This window comes from Hyperolius riggenbachi, chromosome 5 (genome assembly GCF_040937935.1).
Source record: "Hyperolius riggenbachi isolate aHypRig1 chromosome 5, aHypRig1.pri, whole genome shotgun sequence".
In the NCBI taxonomy this organism is placed as follows: Eukaryota; Metazoa; Chordata; class Amphibia; order Anura; family Hyperoliidae; genus Hyperolius; species Hyperolius riggenbachi.
The window spans coordinates 67,449,560-67,468,494 of NC_090650.1; the positions used below are offsets into that span (position 1 = coordinate 67,449,560).

Consider the following 18,935-nt stretch of genomic DNA (forward strand, 5'->3'; position numbering starts at 1 on the left):
TCACTTTGCTATAGCAGAGCAAAACATCTATACAGGACTCGGCCTCCAAACATTCACCCATCCTATCGCTTAAGGGATCAAGTTTCCATCCTTCTGGGCACCTACCTTTACATTTTCAATCAAATCGGGCTACTGTCCTTCAGCATTTGTACTAAATCTTAGGCCCGGTTCACATTGGACAAAAAAACGGTCCCTTTAGTGGACCGGAATCACTACGATGCGTTCACATTGCTCCGATCGAACAGATCCGTTTTGTCCGTTCCGCCAATGGACCACAAGGTATCCAACCTTGTGGTCCATTGGCGGAACGGACAAAACGCAGATCCACTGCATTGTTTTTTTCCAGATCGACAGATGTGTCGCATTGACCGAACGGAACAGAGGGTCACAGATGGAAAACGAATGGCGTTCCAAACATCAGTTTTTACACTGATCAGTTTTCTATCCGTGTGAGCCGGAACTTACGCTAACATATCCTGAAGTCTAACGGTTATATACAGTATTTCAGCAGGGATACTCCTTCTTCCATATTTTGCTTTCATAATCCGGATATTGTGTTCTCGGTGGAGCCAGAGCAGCAGTATTCTTGGCATTGACCGTTGCCCAGTTGTTGTCGAGTACATGAATAATCTGACATCCCGTCTGCATTTGCTAACTCATCATTCACTGTCATGTTAATGACTGCATGTCTTCGGTATTCCGTCATGCTACGGTTTCACATGCATTGATCCCTGCCTGCTTCTTTGGAATGGCTTAGAGGGCTTTTTAAATATTCGCTGTCAGAGAGGATGATTAATTTAGACCTAAATGTGTTCTATAAGCTGCAGACCGCAGAGGGATCTCGTCTCCTCTCGTGACGTAGAGCCTTCTTTTTATGGAGAGTTGAAGTGCTGTAACATGAAATCTAGCTTGCATTAAAGCCTATTAGGAAATGCCAGGTTTTCCGAGACTGTTGAGTGAAAGAAATGACACTAAATGCAGTGAATTGTGGAAAGGGTCTGAGCTGGTTGGTTGAATGGGTTATTCCGTGAACGCCGCTTACGTTTATTTGTGACTTCTATTCTTAATGAATCACCTACCACTTCCAGTATGTGTCTGCATTCCCAATGGTGAGATTTCTACTAGAAACTTTTACCTTAGACTTCAGTAGCTGGATAATATCTCTCCTGACACTGGAGACCAGGGCTCAAATCTTGGCTCTTCCTGTTCAGTAATCCAGCTCCTATTCAGTAAGGAGACATTGGGCAAGATTCCTTAACACTGCTACTGCCTATGGAGCACATCCTAGTGCTCTGGTGCTTTGAGTCTGCCTGGAGAAAAGCGCAATATAGCTGTCCTGTGTCTATCTCTACTTAATGGTATGTCTGATAAGGATGGTGTCGGTGAGAACCTCTCCTAATAGCTGTGCTGGTGCTGGTCTCCCTGGTCTCTAAAGCTTGTAATCAACTTTTTAAGAGGCACTTTAGTGACATATAGTAGATGGTTGGAAAGTAATCAGGATACACACTTGCTTTATACATTGCTTTATATTGGTACTAGATAAAAGGCATGCCCATTGAAAAAAATGCGCTAGGCCTTGGCCACCCTGCCCCAGCAATACATGCATGGCCGTGATCTTCACAGTTGCAACCCATGCGCACACATCCGCGACCCACGCGCAAGCACATCCATGCATGCCGCACCCCCACCCTGTCCGTCCGTGTACCGCACATGTGTGCCGGACACAATGCAAAACACTCCTGAGGATGCAGGGACTGGGCTTTTATTATATCAGATGTAGCCCTGCCCTCCCAGTGATGTTTAGCTATCCATTGCAAGCTTTCCAATATAATCATACATGCTTCTGCTGTAATGAATCTTACCCAGGCACCTTTCCAGGGAAAGTAAAGATCACATTCCTGCTGCTCGCTGATTGGCTTATGGCAGTTCAATGTGACATGAAGCTGATAAGGGAAATACACCTCACCCCTCTGCAGAAGCTTCTGAAATATGATTTATGCAGTGTTCACAGTGTTTACAAAGCAAGCTAGATTTGACAGTGCAGTTTCTAGGATAAAAAAAAAGTAAGAGAAGAAAGGACATTGGGATTGGCTTCAGTCAGAGGCAGTAAAGGTGGAAAATGCCTGGAACAGGTTTCTCTTTTTTTTTTTACTGTATAAAATTCACTTACATCAAAATGTGGACAGTCCAATACATATGTTATGTAAGTAGATATGTATATTATATGTGGGATAGTATGGCTGACCCTGCTGCTTTAAGGCTGTTGTGCAAAATAAACTTGAACACTTTGCTTAACGCCTTAGCCTCTATTATGTGGCCTGGGCTTGCCAGTCTTAGAAAGGTCCGCCCTTTGCATAGCAAGAACCCTTTAATTAGCTCAGCCTTAGGGGATTTATCATAGTTGCCTCCCTATGTGCACACAATGAGTTTGTCAATGCCGGCTATTTTATGTTAGTCTAAATATAGTGCAATCGCACAGAAGGGATTTGTAGGAAGAAAGTGTCTTTTATCTAATGTCTACATGGACATCAGCAGTGAAGGAAATCCCTTAGTTACTGTGTTTTGTATGCGCACATCACTGTGGTGTTGGGAATAATATTTAGGAATTGTGGTCTGCTGACAGGTCATTTGGCGCATGGAGTAGACGTTTCTCTTTTGGAAGCTCCCAGTGACTGATGCAACCCTGGGTTTAATTTAGAAAGCTTAAAGTATGCCTAAAGTGGATCTATACTGAGTATGACAGGGAATTATTTTAAGATTCTTGCTCTGTAATGTTGCTGCATTGTAACTATTGAACTCTTGGCTCCGCTGCCAGTGGCTGGTCATGTGATAAATCCAATGCCCCATTGCTGGTGAAAGCGTTAAGCTAAAAAAAAAACAAACAAACAAAAAACAGAATTAACGATTTCTGTACTTGAACCCATCACAGCTATATTCTACAATAGAAATACTGAGGTGAAAATAAACTTAGAAGATAAACATATATGTACAATGCCAAGCATACAAATAACTAGGGTGTGTTTGTTTTCTTCTTTTTCTGTCTGAAAGAGTTAAACTTCCAGGAATGCAAATAACGGTTTCTCTCCAGGTGGGACCGAATTGGACTGTAGGTTAACTATCACTATTAAGGAGCCACAGCCATAAAACTCTCTCTTCACAGAGAACAGTTACTGAGAGCAGGGAAGAGGTAAAAAGGGTCAATAGTTCATAGTTTTTTTAGCTCTGGCATACTTCACAGACTGTGTCATTGAGCAGAGACAATGAAACATTTTAACATTTAAAAAGTAGATTTATACGTAAAATAAAACGCTCAGATATTTTTTTTAAAAAGTAGGAGTAGGAGGATAGATGCAATTGTTTATCCCATCAGTTGATTTTCACCTAGGTAAATTTTAATGTACTGCATCCTCTTGCCTTACTGACTTAAGAATATTTACCATTTACTATATTGTGAATTCAGAAAATTACCTTACCTGCACAGCTAATGCTACTGAGTGCCTCTGCAACAAGATTACCTCTGTTTTGCTTCTTCCTCTGCACACTAGAAGGGTAAAGCAAGGTCATCTTCTCAAAGACATTGGTGATTTTTCAGTAGATATTTTCATTCCAGGGACATATGTTCCCTCACTGCAGCAGAGGAATATTCCATAATCTACACGTCCTAAAGGTTAGGATCGGTCCCTGGGCAGAAAACTGGGAAATGAGAGGTGGTTTTAGCCAACATTTGGCACCAGGCACCCAAAGATGCTAGTTAGAGGTACAAGGTTTGTATGCAGCGTGATCGGGCTGAATGCTTTATTAGACACAGACAGGTGGTGGTGGGGGGGGGGGGGGGGGTGAACCTACGCCAATGTATTTGCATTGCTGACCTCTGCAGTAGGAGGAGGTGGACTGGGTCTGGCAGTGTGTTTTGCGCTGGGGAAGATACACCCACTCCCTTGACGATAAGGAGCTACTGGACGCTGCAAGCCAGGCAGATGCTTTCAATACATTAATTGCAAAAACTATAGACGTGTTGTGTTATGTACAAGACATTATTCCCTGCTAATTAATGCAAATATACTCTCACATGCATTTAAAAAATGGGAGGCTGAACTGGGGCTTTAATCAGTGAATTGGGTGAGCCCATCTTTCTAATGACATGTTTTTCTCTCATGTTTTTCAGGTGACATCACACAGAAGGGATACGAAAAGAAAAGATCAAAATTAATAGGCGCATATCTGCCTCAGCCACCAGGTATGTATTGCATACCTAGCTCTACAGTATTCAGCTTGTTAGTGACAGTATGGTCACCCCTAATATCTATCAACAACAGCTTCCCACAGCTCCTCTGCCTTTGCTGTCTAATGCTGGGTACACACGATGCAATTTCCCGCCTGATCGACGGGTCGATCGATTATTTCCAATCGGCTCCCGGTCGAAAAAGCAATCGATTTGCACGCTTAGCATTAGAACTTTGATTGCTTTATCGATCGAGAGCCGATCGGACATGACCAAAATAACATGATATTGCATAGTGTACCCAGCAATGGGGATCTTTTACACTGCCAAAGGATAGACCATAATAATTTTCTATAACCCACTCACCAAATAGGTAAGAACACCCTTATAGGTACTATATAAAAGAACGGTCTCTTTATTATTTGAAAGTAAATACTCCTTAAAATAGAGGAACTAATTCAGTATGAATGCCTTTAGATACAAGTTTATACACAGGTGCTGTGCTGGTTCACACTGATATTGCAAATGTGACACAGATTGTTGTTGCTGATCCCCCTTCACTCCCTCCCGTCCATTGGAGTGAGGTGTAGCTAACCCTGATATAGAACCGCAATATATCTAGTGAACAAATAGCAGTAGGTGGGATTGCTGTATGTTGCTGTATCGTCCCAGTCTCTGCTATAAAGAGGCTAACAACACAGACATGAAGGGGAGGGGCGTAGCTCTGTAAGACAACTACATGGGTGCTATACACATATATACAGTGTTGCTAATACTTTCACCGGTTTCACCAAACAGGCTTCTTCAGAAAGTGACATAGTGCAAGTGCTATACACAACATATATACATCCCCCCACCAGCTGTACAAATGGACAGAGTGTCCCCCTGCAACTCTCAGATAGCCCAAGTCAGAGCTGTAATTCTATTCTGTCTGTACTTGCTCTGGGATTTTTGGTCTGATTAGAAAGCGCCATACAATTACATTTAATGGTAATTGCACCAAAAATGCCGCTGGCAGCGTGTTTCTGATTCAACGAGAATCTCATTGAATTGCACTGAGGACTAAGTGTCTTTGCGATTGGTGAATTGTACAGGCTCTGAAAAGTGGATTGACATGCATGCAGTGGAAAAGGGGGTTAAAGAGGAACTCCAGCCTAAACAAACATACTGTCATTAAGTTACATTAGTTATGTTAATTAGAATAGATAGGTAATATAATCTCTTACCCACCCTGTTTTAAAAGAACAGGCAAATGTTTGATTTCATGAGGGCAGCCATCTTTTTGGTTGAAAGGAGGTGACAGGGAGCATGAGACACAGTTCCAACTGTCCTGTGTGCTGATCACCCCTCCCAGTTGCTAGGCAACATGAATAACAACATAGGAAATCCCATCATGCTTTGCACAGCATCAGGGAAAAAAAGCCCGGGCAGTTTTCTTTGATGGGTGGAGCTTAGCTAAAAATGCAGCTACAAATGATGCTTTGGCAAGAAAAACAAAGTTCTGATGCTGTGAAACTGTTAAAGAAACACCAAGCCTTTTCAGTTCTGCTGAGTAGATTTTTAGCCGGAGGTTCACTTTAAGTTCTGTATCAGGTAAACATGGCGTTTAAAGAGGAACTTCAGCCTAAACAAACATACTGTCATTAAGTTACATTAGTTATGTTAATTAGAATAGATAGGTAATATAATCTCTTACCCACCCTGTTTTAAAAGAACAGGCAAATGTTTGATTTCACGATGGCAGCCATCTTTTTGGTTGAAAGGAGGTGACACGGAGCATGAGACACAGTTCCAACTGTCCTGTGTCCTGAGCATCTCTCCCAGTTGCTAGGCAACATGAATAACAACATAGGAAATCCCATCATGCTCTGCACAGCATCAGGGAAAAAAAGCCCGGGCTTTTTTTCTTCAATGGGTGGAGCCTAGCTAAAAATGCAGCTAAAAATGATGCTTTGGTAAGAAAAACAAAGTTCTGATGCTGTGAAACCGTTAAAGAAACACTAAGCCTTTTCAGTTCTGCTGAGTAGATTTTTAGTCCGGAGGTTCACTTTAAGATTAAAGGAAAAAACCAAAACTGCATGCTGGTTTTTTGTTTTTTTTGTTTTTTTTATGGCATTTTTTGTTGAACAAAACCCACACAATGAGTTTATTGCAAGAATTGATGGCAAACAATATTTCAGCGTTCTTTGCACACTGCAAATCCGTTTTCCGATTCTGATTCCGATTCCGATTTTCAATTCCAATTTTCCCTGAATACATTCTACAGAAGAACAGATAAAAAAAACGCAGTATGCAGTAAAGATTAAAAATCGGAATCGGATGTAAAAACCGATTAAAAAGCCGAATCTGAATCGGAAATGCATGCAGTGTGCAAGAGGCCTAACATGTTTTTTTGTACAGGTAGAAGCATCGGGCACATACTGTACAAAAAGTTTTTTAAATCTCCCCAAATTACAGGTGAAACTTGTAAAATTAGAAGATTATGCAAAAGTTCATTTATTTCAGCAATTCAGTGTGAAATGAATATACAGTGTGAAATAGGAACCCTGCAGATTTTTTGGGATTAATAAATGGATTCGAGTCGGACACTTGGAGCCTAGAATATTCAACCTTTTCGCAATATTCTAATGGTCTAAATTTTGATTTTGTTGTTTACATAAACTGTGAGCCATAATCATCAAAATAACAAGTAAAGGCTTGAAATATCTCGCTTTGCATGTAATTAGTCTATTTCATACATTAGTTTCACCTTTTACATTGAACCCGAGGTGAGAGTGATATGGAGGCTGCCATGTTTATTTCCTTTTAAACAATTTTAATTGCCTGGCAGCCCTGCTGACCTGTTAGGCTGCATTAGCGTGTGAATTACACCAGAAACAAGCATGCAGCTAACCTTGTGAGAAACACCTGATCTGCTGCATACTTGTTCTTGGTCTATAGCTGAAGGTTTTAGAGACAGAGGATCAGCAGGGCAGCCAGGCAACTGGTATTGTTTAAAAGGAAATAATTATGGCAGCCTCCATATCACTCTCACCTCAGGTTCACTTTAAGTTGAATTATTGAAATAAATGAATTTTGGCAAGATATTCTAATTTTTCGAGTTTCACGTGTAGAAACACCAGGTTATGTAACCTGGTTACCGCCTGGTTACTGCCTGTTTTTATTAGGCTCCTATTGCGTTTCTTGCCGGTTATTGACAGTTCCATCTTGGGTGCTATCACCAGTTATTGACATCCTAGTTATTCAAAAACTATTCAATGTCACATGTACTCTCCCAGCCTCTGATGAAGCAGCCTAGGAGCTTGTGAAACGCACGTCGGACAAAGGATTTGTAACGATCTTTGATCAATTGAACGGCACTTGATTATGACTTTGTAACATATGGAACCATATCTGATTTGTTCTTTTTTTTCTCCCCCAAAGAAAGGCTTTATTGAAAACAAATGACATTCTTTCATAGCTGGATGAACAAGCAAACTAGTGTAGAAAGAAGGTGAAATATGTATTCATTGATGGTGATTATAACCATAGTCATTCAGTAATATAGATGTCTAAATCTGCAGCGTTGAATAATTGTAAGTGAAATAGTCGCGTGATGAGGAGAGCTGTGTGAATTGGAGACTTGGCCTGTTATAGATGTGATATTTGTGGAATGAGCAAACACAGGTGTATTTTGCTTCCGCATCTATGAAATTGATAGAAAAATAAAAAGATAGAAAGAGGAGAACAGAGGAAATATAGGGGTAGGAAAGGTAGGTTGCAGGAATAGTTACATTAACCTATTAGCAGCTTCAATAAAGATAAGTGCACTGATTTGGACCTCAGTCAACAGAACTCGTGCTGTAAATTCTAGGAATGCTTTGATCTCTCTTTAGCAGAAAATATAGAAACTGAAAACAAGTCCTGTTATTGTCTCACACTGCCCCCTAGTGACAAGTGGCCATAAATACACATTACAGCAGTACAAATCAGAAGCAAGGAAATTTAACAAATACATAAATTAAAAAATGTGCTAAAATAAATTGGCCTGGAGCACTTACAAGCTTCTAAATAAATTGGCCTGGAGCGCTTACAAGCTTCTAAATAAATTGGATGCTTAACCACCCTGGCGTTCTATTGATTGCGCCAGGGTGGATGCGCAGCACTATTTTTTTAATATTTTTTTTTTTAAATCATGTAGCTAGCCTGGTGCTAGTTACATGATAGCCGCTGTGCAGCGGCATCTCCCCGCCCCTTCCGATCGCCTCCGGCGATCAGAGCAAACAGGAAATCCTGTTCAAAATGGGATTTCCTGTTTGGCTTCCCCGTCGCCATGGCGACGATCGTGATGACGTCATCGGCGAGGGAGTTCCGATCCACCACTCAGCGCTGCCTGGCACTGATTGACCAGGCTGCGCACGAGGTCTCGGGGAGGCTGTTATGTTGCGCGTCGGCAGCGAGCGGTGGTGATGATCCCCAACACGCAGATAGCAAAGTGCTAGCTGGGTGTTTAAAAAAAATTATGACAATCGTCCCACCAGGGCCAGAGCAATCCAGCGCGGCGGTCATGGACGCGTCCATACCGCTAAGCTGGTTAAGGGTTAAAGGGAACCTGAAGTAAGAGAGGGATATGAAGGCTGACATATGTGTTTTCTCTTTAACAGTGCAAATTGCCTGGCAGTTCTGCTGATTCTCCGCCACTAATGCTTTAAGCCATAGACCCTGAACAAGCATACAGAACAAGTGCTCTGACTGACGTTTGACTACATTTCCCACAAGCTTCTTTTTTGGTGTGTGTCATTCAGGCACTACTAAATGCCAGGAAGATCAACAGGACAGCCAGGCAACTGGTTTTGTTTACATGGAAATAAATATGGCAGCCTCCATATCCCGCTTAGCTGAGGACCCTTGTAAGTCATTGTTTAATACAGGCCTACATTACAATTTTCACACTGCAAATATGCCATATATGAATATAATATGGAAAAATGACAGAGTAAAAGCCGGGTAATTACTATTAAACCTTAGCCTGCCAACTATTTTTTTTTTAAAGCTACATGCCAGGGCCATCTATGTTTGAATCGTATTTATTAAATGTCCTTCCCAAATCTACATGTACCAAAGTCCACAGTAGTCAGTAGGGATGTCGCTGAGGTTCAAGGAAATTTGGAATGTTTGAGAATTATGCCATGATTATGAAAATCTATTGTAAAATGAACTAATCAAATATTGCATCGGTTTCCAAGCTGCATACATTAGCACCAGTGTCTACATAATTCTGCCTCATCTTAGAATTATTGGCATATTTCAAGTTTTGGCACTGAGCCAAAACCTGAAATAGTCGTCTGTTGCGAAGGAACATGGGAAACAAAAAAGCCTATAGATGGCGCTGTAGGCGGGAAGTTTTGTACTAAAATGCCTTTAGATATCCCTGGAGTCTTAATGCAAAAACACAGAACCCTTATAGATGTGTTTGGCAGTCTAGGGGTTATAGTGGACCTGAACTCTTGCACAGGATAGAAGGAAAACATAGAGAAATGCACCCTGTATGTGTTTAGAGAGTTTAGCCTGTCTAATTCCCCCTCATCTGTGACTAATCACAAGTGTATTTTGATCTCTCCGTTGTGGCAGCTGGCTGCTTCAGCAGAGCAACTAATTGGTAAACACAGGATGTTAACCCTATGTCTGCTTTCATGAAAGCAGGAAGTAGACACACTGCAGATTTATTGCAAGATTTGTATCGGCTGTAAAAAAAAAAATGTTTTTCTTTAAAGTTTATCATGCTTGTGCGTATCTTTTACAGCAGAGAGGAAGTTCTGATATCAGGTCCGCTTTAACGTTGAATACTAATGATATATGGATAGTTAAGATCCTGGTGACAGGTCCACTTTTTACAAAGGAAATAGTTTGTTGTTGTGAACAAGCTCCCGTCTTCCTCATCCTAACTTAGATCCTTGGATTCTGCTTTTCAATTACATGAACAATATTCCAAATTCCTAATGTAACTCAGTTACAGGTCAGTACCTGAATTAAAGAAGATATCAGGAACTCAAACGAACATTAGTAGTGACCTTCTCCAATAGATGCTCAACATTCTTCCTTCCTGATTAGAATTACCTGAGGTAAAACGAAGGGCTGCTGCTTCCACTGATGTTGTCCCGCTTGATGCAGTGCAAGCCATTGAGCTCATGCTCCCTCCTTCTGCCCACTTAAAGAGACTCTGAAGCGAGAATAAATCTCGCTTCAGAGCTCATAGTTAGCAGGGGCATGTGTGCCCCTGCTAAAACGCCGCAATCGCGCGGCTAAACGGGGGTCCCTTCACCCCCAAACCCACCTCCGCAAACCTTGGTAGTCTTCTTGGTCGCAGATTTTCTCTTCCTGGAGGCAGGGCTAATGGCTGCAGCCCTGCCTCCAGTCGCGTCTATCAGCGGCGCATCGCCGCCTCTCCCCCGCCCCTCTCAGTGAAGGAAGACTGAGAGGGGCGGGGAAGAGGCGGAGATACACGCTGACAGACGCGTGTGGGGCAGGGCTGCGGCGGTTAGCCCTGCCCCAATGCGAAAGCGCTCCCCGGCTGTACGGAGGGGATTTGGGGGTGAAGGGACCCCCGTTAAGCCGCGGGATAGCGGCGTTTTAGCAGGGGCACACATGCCTCTATCTATGAGGTCTGAAGCGAGATTTATTCTCGCTTCAGACTCTCTTTAAAAAGAAGCTGTCAGCCATGCTATCTCAGAAAAAACAACAACACATATATAAGTAGATATACTTGCTCATATATATGGCACTGTCCACATTTTGATTTTAGTGATTTTCTATAGTAAAAAAGAAAATTCTTCTTAGGATATTCCATTTTTACTATGTCTATCTTGATGCCAATCCTGACATAATTTCCTCCCTTTCTCTGTGTATCATCAGGCTGCATTAGTTTTGTCTGAGGGGAAAATAAAGAAGGTAAAAAAAGAAAACCCAGCATGCCCTGCAACTTCTTTTTGTGCGGCAAATGTACCAAATCAGAGCCAGGGAAACTGGGGAAAGATGTTCTATGGAGAAGAAAAGTAATAAGTGATTTTAAGTTTTGGATTGCCTGATTAGCATCCTTATTACTTGCTTACCAGATAAAAATAAGGAATAGATTTTTGGTTTTATGCCTGACAGTTACATTTTAACAAAAATGTGGCACCTCACCTGATAGAAACCCTGTTGATTTGAGATGTTGGGATATTGGACCACAGTGGATTTAGTCAGTTGATCAAATCTGGTAGAAAAACTGACCCACATAAGCTCAATTTGAGATATTTAAATGCAGTGCACAGATGTCTGTTCTTCCTCCACAGCATCATCTAAACGTGGCACTCAGTCTGTTACCTGTTGCCTCTGATTGGTTGAGAACCTTCCCTTACTCATATAGTAGATACGAAGCGTTAAGTGTACCACCCAGGTAGCACTCACACAAGAGATAACGCTAATTGCATGAGCAGGAGAGCGGGACACCGGGGGACATCTATCAAGAGTATTTGAGACAGAAAATTAGTAGGTTTTTAGAAATCCATGCAGAAGTGTCTCAAGCATCCTAAGGGCCCTTTCACACCAGAGGGATTTTTCGGCCGAAGTTGGCGTTTTGCTAGGTAAAAGAAAGTCCATAGACTTTCATTTTACCTTTCACATCTAACTCGGCGTTTTGGAGCGTTGCGTTTCAACGCTCCCAGGAGCTTTTTCAGGGCTGTTTACAGCCGAAGTTGGCTGTTGGCGTTTCAATGATAGTCAATGGAAAACGCCAGCTTCAGCGTTTTTAAAGCGTTTTCAAAGCGTTTTACAGCTAACTTGTTCACTTATTTTTATAGAAGAAAAAAAAAAAGGACGTTTTCATATGAGCTGTAAAACTCTTTTAAAACGCTTTGAAATCGCTATGTATTGGCGTTAAGCAAAAGGCTGACCTTCAGCCTTTTCTACCGCAGCCTCTAGTGTGAAAGAGCCCTTAGAAATCACTAAATAGTGCAGCTTTCTTCTTAAACTGTTAGGAATAGGAGGAGTTAGGAAGGTCTGGGCAGTGCAGTGTGTGAGGGAAATTGCTATTGCTGAGGCAACCAACACATCTGTTGTCAGCAGGCTCTGAGTGAGGGGGGAGGAGCCCTTCACAAATCACATCTAGTATGTACTGCTGCACTATCTGTAGAACTGCTGTTAAGCACTTCTTAATCTGCAGCAGTTTAGGGATGGATTTGAACCTTTTTTTTAACTGTAGTGAAGCTCTAGAAATCCATGCTAAACTGTTGCTATTACGTAGGATTTGAACAGTTTCTTATCATTCAGAACAGTTCCTCTGCTGGTTAACTGGTTTAGAAGTAAAAACAGTTTGTAATGCTGTGATAAATCTGGCCCACTGTTCCATGTGTGTCTGTGCCCCTTATAGGAGACATATGGGGGGGGGGGGAGGGGTTAATAGTGCTTTAATAATTCAACAATAAAAGTGTGATTAATGAAAAATACTGTAAAAGTAATATATATTAACCAGAAAAGGATTAAGATGAAATGGGGCCCTAGGCAAGATATCCGTTTTTTGCCAACCGTTGATCATCACCTGTTTTTTTTTTTTTTTTTGTAGTTAGATTTGGTAGGGACTAGCATCCACCAGGCCCCTAGACTCTCTCCAGGCCCTAGGCAACCACCTGTGTTTGCCTTGTGGATGATCCGGCTCTCATATTAACTGTCCTTTTTCCAATGGTTCTTATCTTGACAAAAAAGTACATTTCCAATAATTTAATTTTGTGTGTGTGTTTGTGTTTTTTTTAATGTTTTTTAATATAAACGGGGTTACATTTATGTTATCGAGAGAAAGCCCTATCCACCTTTTACAGAAAGGATATGAAGATTGGGTATCTGGGTAAATGTTTTGGTCAATTCCGCACTCATCAAGGAAGCAAATGATTAATTTATTGAAGACAATTCAAAGCACAGGCAATGCAGACGGCCCGTTATGCTGGGAATACACAGCTCGACTCTGAGCTGATAAGATGGTTAGATAGATAATTTTCGACATGTCCGATCACCGTTCAACCGTTTTGCTGCTCGATCCAGTCATGGCTGGAATAAGGATCTCTCAATCTGAAATGCCTTGGCCTTTTGGGGCATTTGCATTGCCTGTGCTTTGAAATGCCTTCAAGTAATCATTTGCTTTATGGATGAGTGTGGGCTTTACCTACACTATGGCCTCAATTCACTAAGATCATGCTAAAGATAATAAAGCAAGAGAAAACTTACCTCCACACGTGAGAGAGTTATCTTACCTCTTCATTCCTTAAGTTACCTCTCCTGTAGTTAATTTACCTCCTCTGTGGTTAATTTACCTCCTCTGTAGTTAATTTACCTCCTCTGTAGTTATTTTCACACGCAGTTAATTAACAGCCTGTCTTTAACTCTGGAGTTATTTTAAGGATTGGAGAGTTAATTTAAAGACAGAAGAGTTAACTTTAGGCTTGCCTTAGGTAAAATGTTTCCTGAATACTACATGCCTTATCACCATGGTAACAACTCTAGAAGAGTTATTAAAGACAGGAGATAAGCTTAGTGGATTGATGCCATTGTTCCTAAGAGTCAGCTCCTTGGTTTGCACCACTATCCAGCTCATCTGCCTGCTGGTCAATAGGGAGGTTGGAGTGGCTTTTCTCTCTTGCTATGTAAGCAGTATGTTTGGAGAAAGTGTCGTACAACTACAAGTGAAATCAGTAGTGAGTGGGGCTGTACTAATAGAGATGGTGAAGTGGTTAAAGCGGGATTGTCAGACATAAAATCAAATTCCATTTACCCATTTCTCTGTGTTTATTATACAGGCTGCAACCTGAGCTTGCATTGCAAGCATTCCAATATAATCATAAGTGTGTCTGCTGTAATTAATCTTATCTCAGCCAGCCCGGCTACATTCTTGTACTTTCCTAATGAGAGGGAAGCTTGCGATCTCCCCTCCCACATTCCTGCTCCTCACTAGTTGGCTGAGGGCAGTTCAGTGTGATACGAGGCTAAGAACTGAGAAGCTGCTGAAATAAGATCTGTGCTGTGCTCATGTGTTAACAAAGCAAGCTAGATATGACAGTGCAGTTTCTAGGAGAGAAAAAATTAAGGGAGGAAATTACTTCAAGACTGGCTTCAGTCAGAAGCAGTAAAGATGAAAAATGCCTGAAACTGTTTGTTCTTTATTTACTATATAAAATGCACTGAAATCAAAACACGGACTGTACATAACACATATGTTATGTAAGTAGAACAAGTATTTACTTATATATGTGTTTTTTCCTGGGGTAGTATGGCTGTCACTGCTGCTTTAAGCATTGAATTTTAAAGTTTAAACTTCTGGTGTAGGAACATTTCCTTGTTAATCTGTGTACATTGCTGCTTGATGTTTAGTTTATGTGCTGATCTAGGAAATGCACCTGAGCACTATTACTATTCCTACAGGGGTTGATCAACTATTGCCACCAGAACGCAGGACGCCGGTCACCCCCTCCTCTTCCTCTAGATACCATCGCAGGCGGTCTTCAGGTTCACGAGATGAACGCTATAGATCAGGTGAGATGCATGTCAAGACTTAAAGAGGAACTTCAGCCTAAACAAACATACTGTCATTAAGATACAGTACATTGGTTATGTTAATTAAGATACATAATATAATATCTTACCCACCCTGTTTTAAAAGAACAGGCAAACTTTTGTGGTTTCATAAGGGCAGCCATCTTTTTGGTTGAAAGAAAGTGACAGGGAGCATGAGACACAGTTCCAGCTGTCCTGATCACCCCTCCCAGTTGCTAGGCAACGTGAACAACAACATAGGAAATACCATCATGCTTTGCACAGCATCGGGGGGAAAAAAGCCCAGGCAGTTTTCTTTGATGGGGCGGAGCTTAGCTAAAAATGCAGCTAAAAATGAGACTTCTATAAGAAAAACAAAGTTCTGATGCTGTGAAACTGTCAAACACCAAGCCTTTTCAGTTCTGTTGAATAGATTTTTAGTCTGGAGGGTCACTTTAACATGTTTTCTGTCTAGATATCTGGCTTTCCTTTTGTAGATAGTTGAATATAATTTTGCCTTCTTAACCACTTGCCGACCGCATCACGCTGATGGGCATGAATGCAGCGGCAGCCCCAGGACCGCCTAACGCCAATCGTCGTAAGTTCCTTCGGGCGTGGTTTGCGGGCGATCGCACACGCCGATGCGCGCGCATCCTCGCTCTGATGACTGAGCTTTACTCTGCCTTTAGTCTCCCAGTGGCGATCGCTGCTCGGGGACTGTTATGGCAAAACCGACGTCTTTTATTGCTGTTCAGCGCTGTAATCTGCAGCAGTGCTGTACTGGAGACAGCCGTGTCACATGGCTGTCCCTCTGGGAGGCACCACAGCAAAGCCTATGACAGCGGATCGCACTAATTGGCTGGCGGGGGGAGGGAGGGGGAATACAGAAGAAATAAAACAAAATAGACAGTTTTATTTAAGAATAAATAACGTAAATATTTATTTAAAAAAATAAATACTGGGGGAGCGATCAGACCCCACCAACAGAAAGGGGGTGGGGGAATCACTTTTGTGCTGAGTTGTGCGGCTCTGCAGCTAGGCCTTAAAGCTGCAGTGGCCCATTTAGAGAAAAATGGCCTGGTCTTTAGGGGGGTTTAACACTGCGGTCCTCAAGTGGTTAAAAGAGAAGGTATATATGAAAATTCAGCTGTAAGTGAACAACTGTGATTTCCCACAATGCATCGCTACTAAATATGCAAATCATCTCTTTATGCCCCAGAAAGCAAGGCTGCACATTCAGAACCGCTGGTGTATAGTGAGCCTCTGTTGCTTTGTTGCTTATACATTTTACAGAGCCATGTATGTTGGATTGGTGTTGGTCTGCTGCAGCATCACTATACACCCGCGGTTCTGGATGTTAAGCCTGGCTTTCAAGGGCAAAAAGAGATGATTTGCATATTAAAGACAATCTGTACTCTAAAATTCTTACAATAAAAAGCATATCATTCTATTCATTATGTTCTCCTGGGCCCCTCTGTGCTGTTTCTGCCACTCCCTGCTGCAATCCTGGCTTGTAATTGCCAGTTTCAGGCAGTGTTTACAAACAAAAGACATGGCTGATAACCAGAGTGTGATAGGCTGAGAGGAGCTCAGTCTGTGACTCACACAGAGCCTGCAGGGGGCGTGGAGAGGGTGTGTATAGCTTCTATCCTATCACAAGCAGAGCAGCAAATTTCTGCTTGAGCGTCTGAGCCCGACAAAGCTGTCAGAGGAAAGATTAGATTATATAACAGAGATAATACAGCCATGGTGCAACTTGGAAAGGCTGCAGTAAGACAGACCACATTAGATCAGGTATAGGAACTTAAAGGATAGAAGAAATAAGGCTGAACATTTTGCATTTTGTTACAGAGTCTCTTTAAGGATTGAGGCATCACGGGAAACCACAGTTGCTCACTTAGGGCTGGTGCACACCGAGCGGCTTCTTCAGCGTTTCTGAAGGCGCTTGCGGCTGCGGATACGCTTGGTCAATGTATCTCAATGGGGTGGGTCACACCAGAGCGGGAGGCGTTTTGCAGAAACGCATACTCCCGGGGTGAGGCATTTTTTGGATTGTGGATGCGTTTCTGCCTCAATGTTAAGTATAGGAAAAACGCAAACCAATCTGAAAAACTGCAGTTCAGAGCGGTTTTGCAGGCGTTTTTGTTACAGAAGCTGTTCAGTAACCGCTTTACTGTAACAATATCTGAAATCTACTACACCAAAAACGCTTCACAAAAACGCAAAATGCTAGGTGAAACGCTACAGAAAAAGAAGAAAAAGCGTTTCAAAATCTGCTAGCATTTTGTGGATCTGCTAGCGTGTTTTGGTGTGCACCAGGCCTAACAGCTGAATTATCTAAACTGCTTTCTGTTTCAAGAAGGGGAAATCACATTTAGCATTGCTCTCTTTAAGCCCTTTATACCTTCCAGGTGGTTCTGGGTCACCATGAGCTGTCTGGGTATTTCTTATGTAGACAGTAGGTAATGGCAGATATAAAACAGGATTTATCTAAATGGTGACCAAGCAGAAATTCCTCCAATTTTATAATTTTTTTCCACAGACTTAGGGCTGCAGCCAAGTGGTACATGAATCAATTGGGCAGAGTTAGAACAGAGGCAGCCATGCTTGCCAATTGCATAAGGCAGCACTTTTTTTTTGTTATAACTCAAGAATGATCCTAAATGCAAAATATTTAGCATAATTAACATAAAACAGGGCCCAGTAGGTGGGCTCAACCTTAAAGATACAGGCTATTTAACTCCTATCATGTTCCCGACCTGAACCACTCGTCTCCTGCTCCCCTAGTGATATTGCCTTATCTTTGTACCAGTCCAGGCTGTGACCACATGGGAAAGGTGAAAAGAAATAAAAGTTGAGTCATAGTCTGATTCTAGGTGACTCACTGAGGTTCTGTAGAGCTCCATTTGTGACTGCATCAAGTGATTACTGCCAGATGGGGGCAGAGAACCAGTATGTGGTCTCTTTAACATGTGAAAGTTCTTTTATACAGATCTTATCCTTACCAATTTGATTTTCCATAAAAATATGCCGTATAGAAGATAGGCCCCGGTGCTAGATGCCTCAGTTAATGGTAAGCAGGATCAGGGACTTTCACTTTAAAAACAAAGGCGGCAATAAGGTGCTGTTTTTGGATAATGGATTGTAACTACCACTATTGTTTAACAAGAATACTGTAGGTTATTGAAAATTGTGAAACTGAAAAACATTTTTTTTTAAATTACGTTTTCATGTTTTATTTAGTACTGAGGGCGCCCAAAAATAGGTAATGTAATGAAACAACAGCCCGCTATACAAGTGCCTTTAAAATATGGTCACAAGCATAGACGCCAGAAATCATTTTTGGCATCCATGCTTGTAACCATATTTTAAAGGCACTTATATTGACCTGAAGAAGTGGGCCGAGACCCGTGAAATGCATTGTCCTTTTAATCTTGCTGAATAATCTTTTTACATTAATCTTGTGCTTTTGGGTTTTTCCATCTGGAGTGGTAAAGACACCCTCCCTCCACCATATTTTTTTTTTTTTGTTTCATCACATTACCTATCTTTGGGCGTCTCCACCCCCAGTACTATACATTACATCTCCTTTGGAGGTGTTCACCTTCCGGGTGTGGTGTTATCTACAATCAAGAAGGATCAACCAGGAGTGCGACCATCCAGTTCCAGTAGAGACCTGGAATACCGAGCGGGGACGGTTATTTCCCCATTAGTGATATATGGTAGTTGCAGGGACTGCCCCCCACCTTTGTGAGTATAAATACTCTTGTACTACAATCTAACATCGAATACCACACAATTCTGCACCGTTTGGCTCCTGGTCTCTCCTTGTCATACAGGTGACCAAGGTCTCCCCACAGTGACCACATTTTCTTCATGTTTTATTTGTTCCTCATGAAGCACCATACAACATAATTCTTTAATTCTTCAAATACGCAGCCGTACACATGCCTATTGACACAAAAAACCATAATCTATCCTAGGCAATAACTATGTTGGAAATTTGGGCGCACTGGTCGCCGTCGTAGGCTGTGATGTAAATTTCAGCTATATTGGTACTCAGTCTGTAATGTGGGCGCTGTTAAGAGATGGAGCCTAAATTACGATAAAAACAGCATAATTTGACTGCTAGCAATAGCTGGCAGCTGAACTATGCCTTACCCCACATTTCATAGCG

The 18,935-nt window shown here is 41.8% G+C and overlaps 1 protein-coding gene across 8 annotated transcripts in view; it reads left to right on the forward strand.

Annotated features, from left to right (window-relative positions):
* Positions 1-18,935, forward strand: part of DIP2C (disco interacting protein 2 homolog C) — a 635,214-nt gene that overhangs the window by 288,945 nt on the left and 327,334 nt on the right. For all 8 annotated transcript variants that reach the window (XM_068235828.1, XM_068235830.1, XM_068235833.1 and 5 more), the window contains 2 exons: positions 4,166-4,237; positions 14,648-14,758. In XM_068235828.1, coding sequence (XP_068091929.1) covers positions 4,166-4,237; positions 14,648-14,758 — 183 coding nt within the window. The remainder of the gene's footprint in view (positions 1-4,165; positions 4,238-14,647; positions 14,759-18,935) is intronic.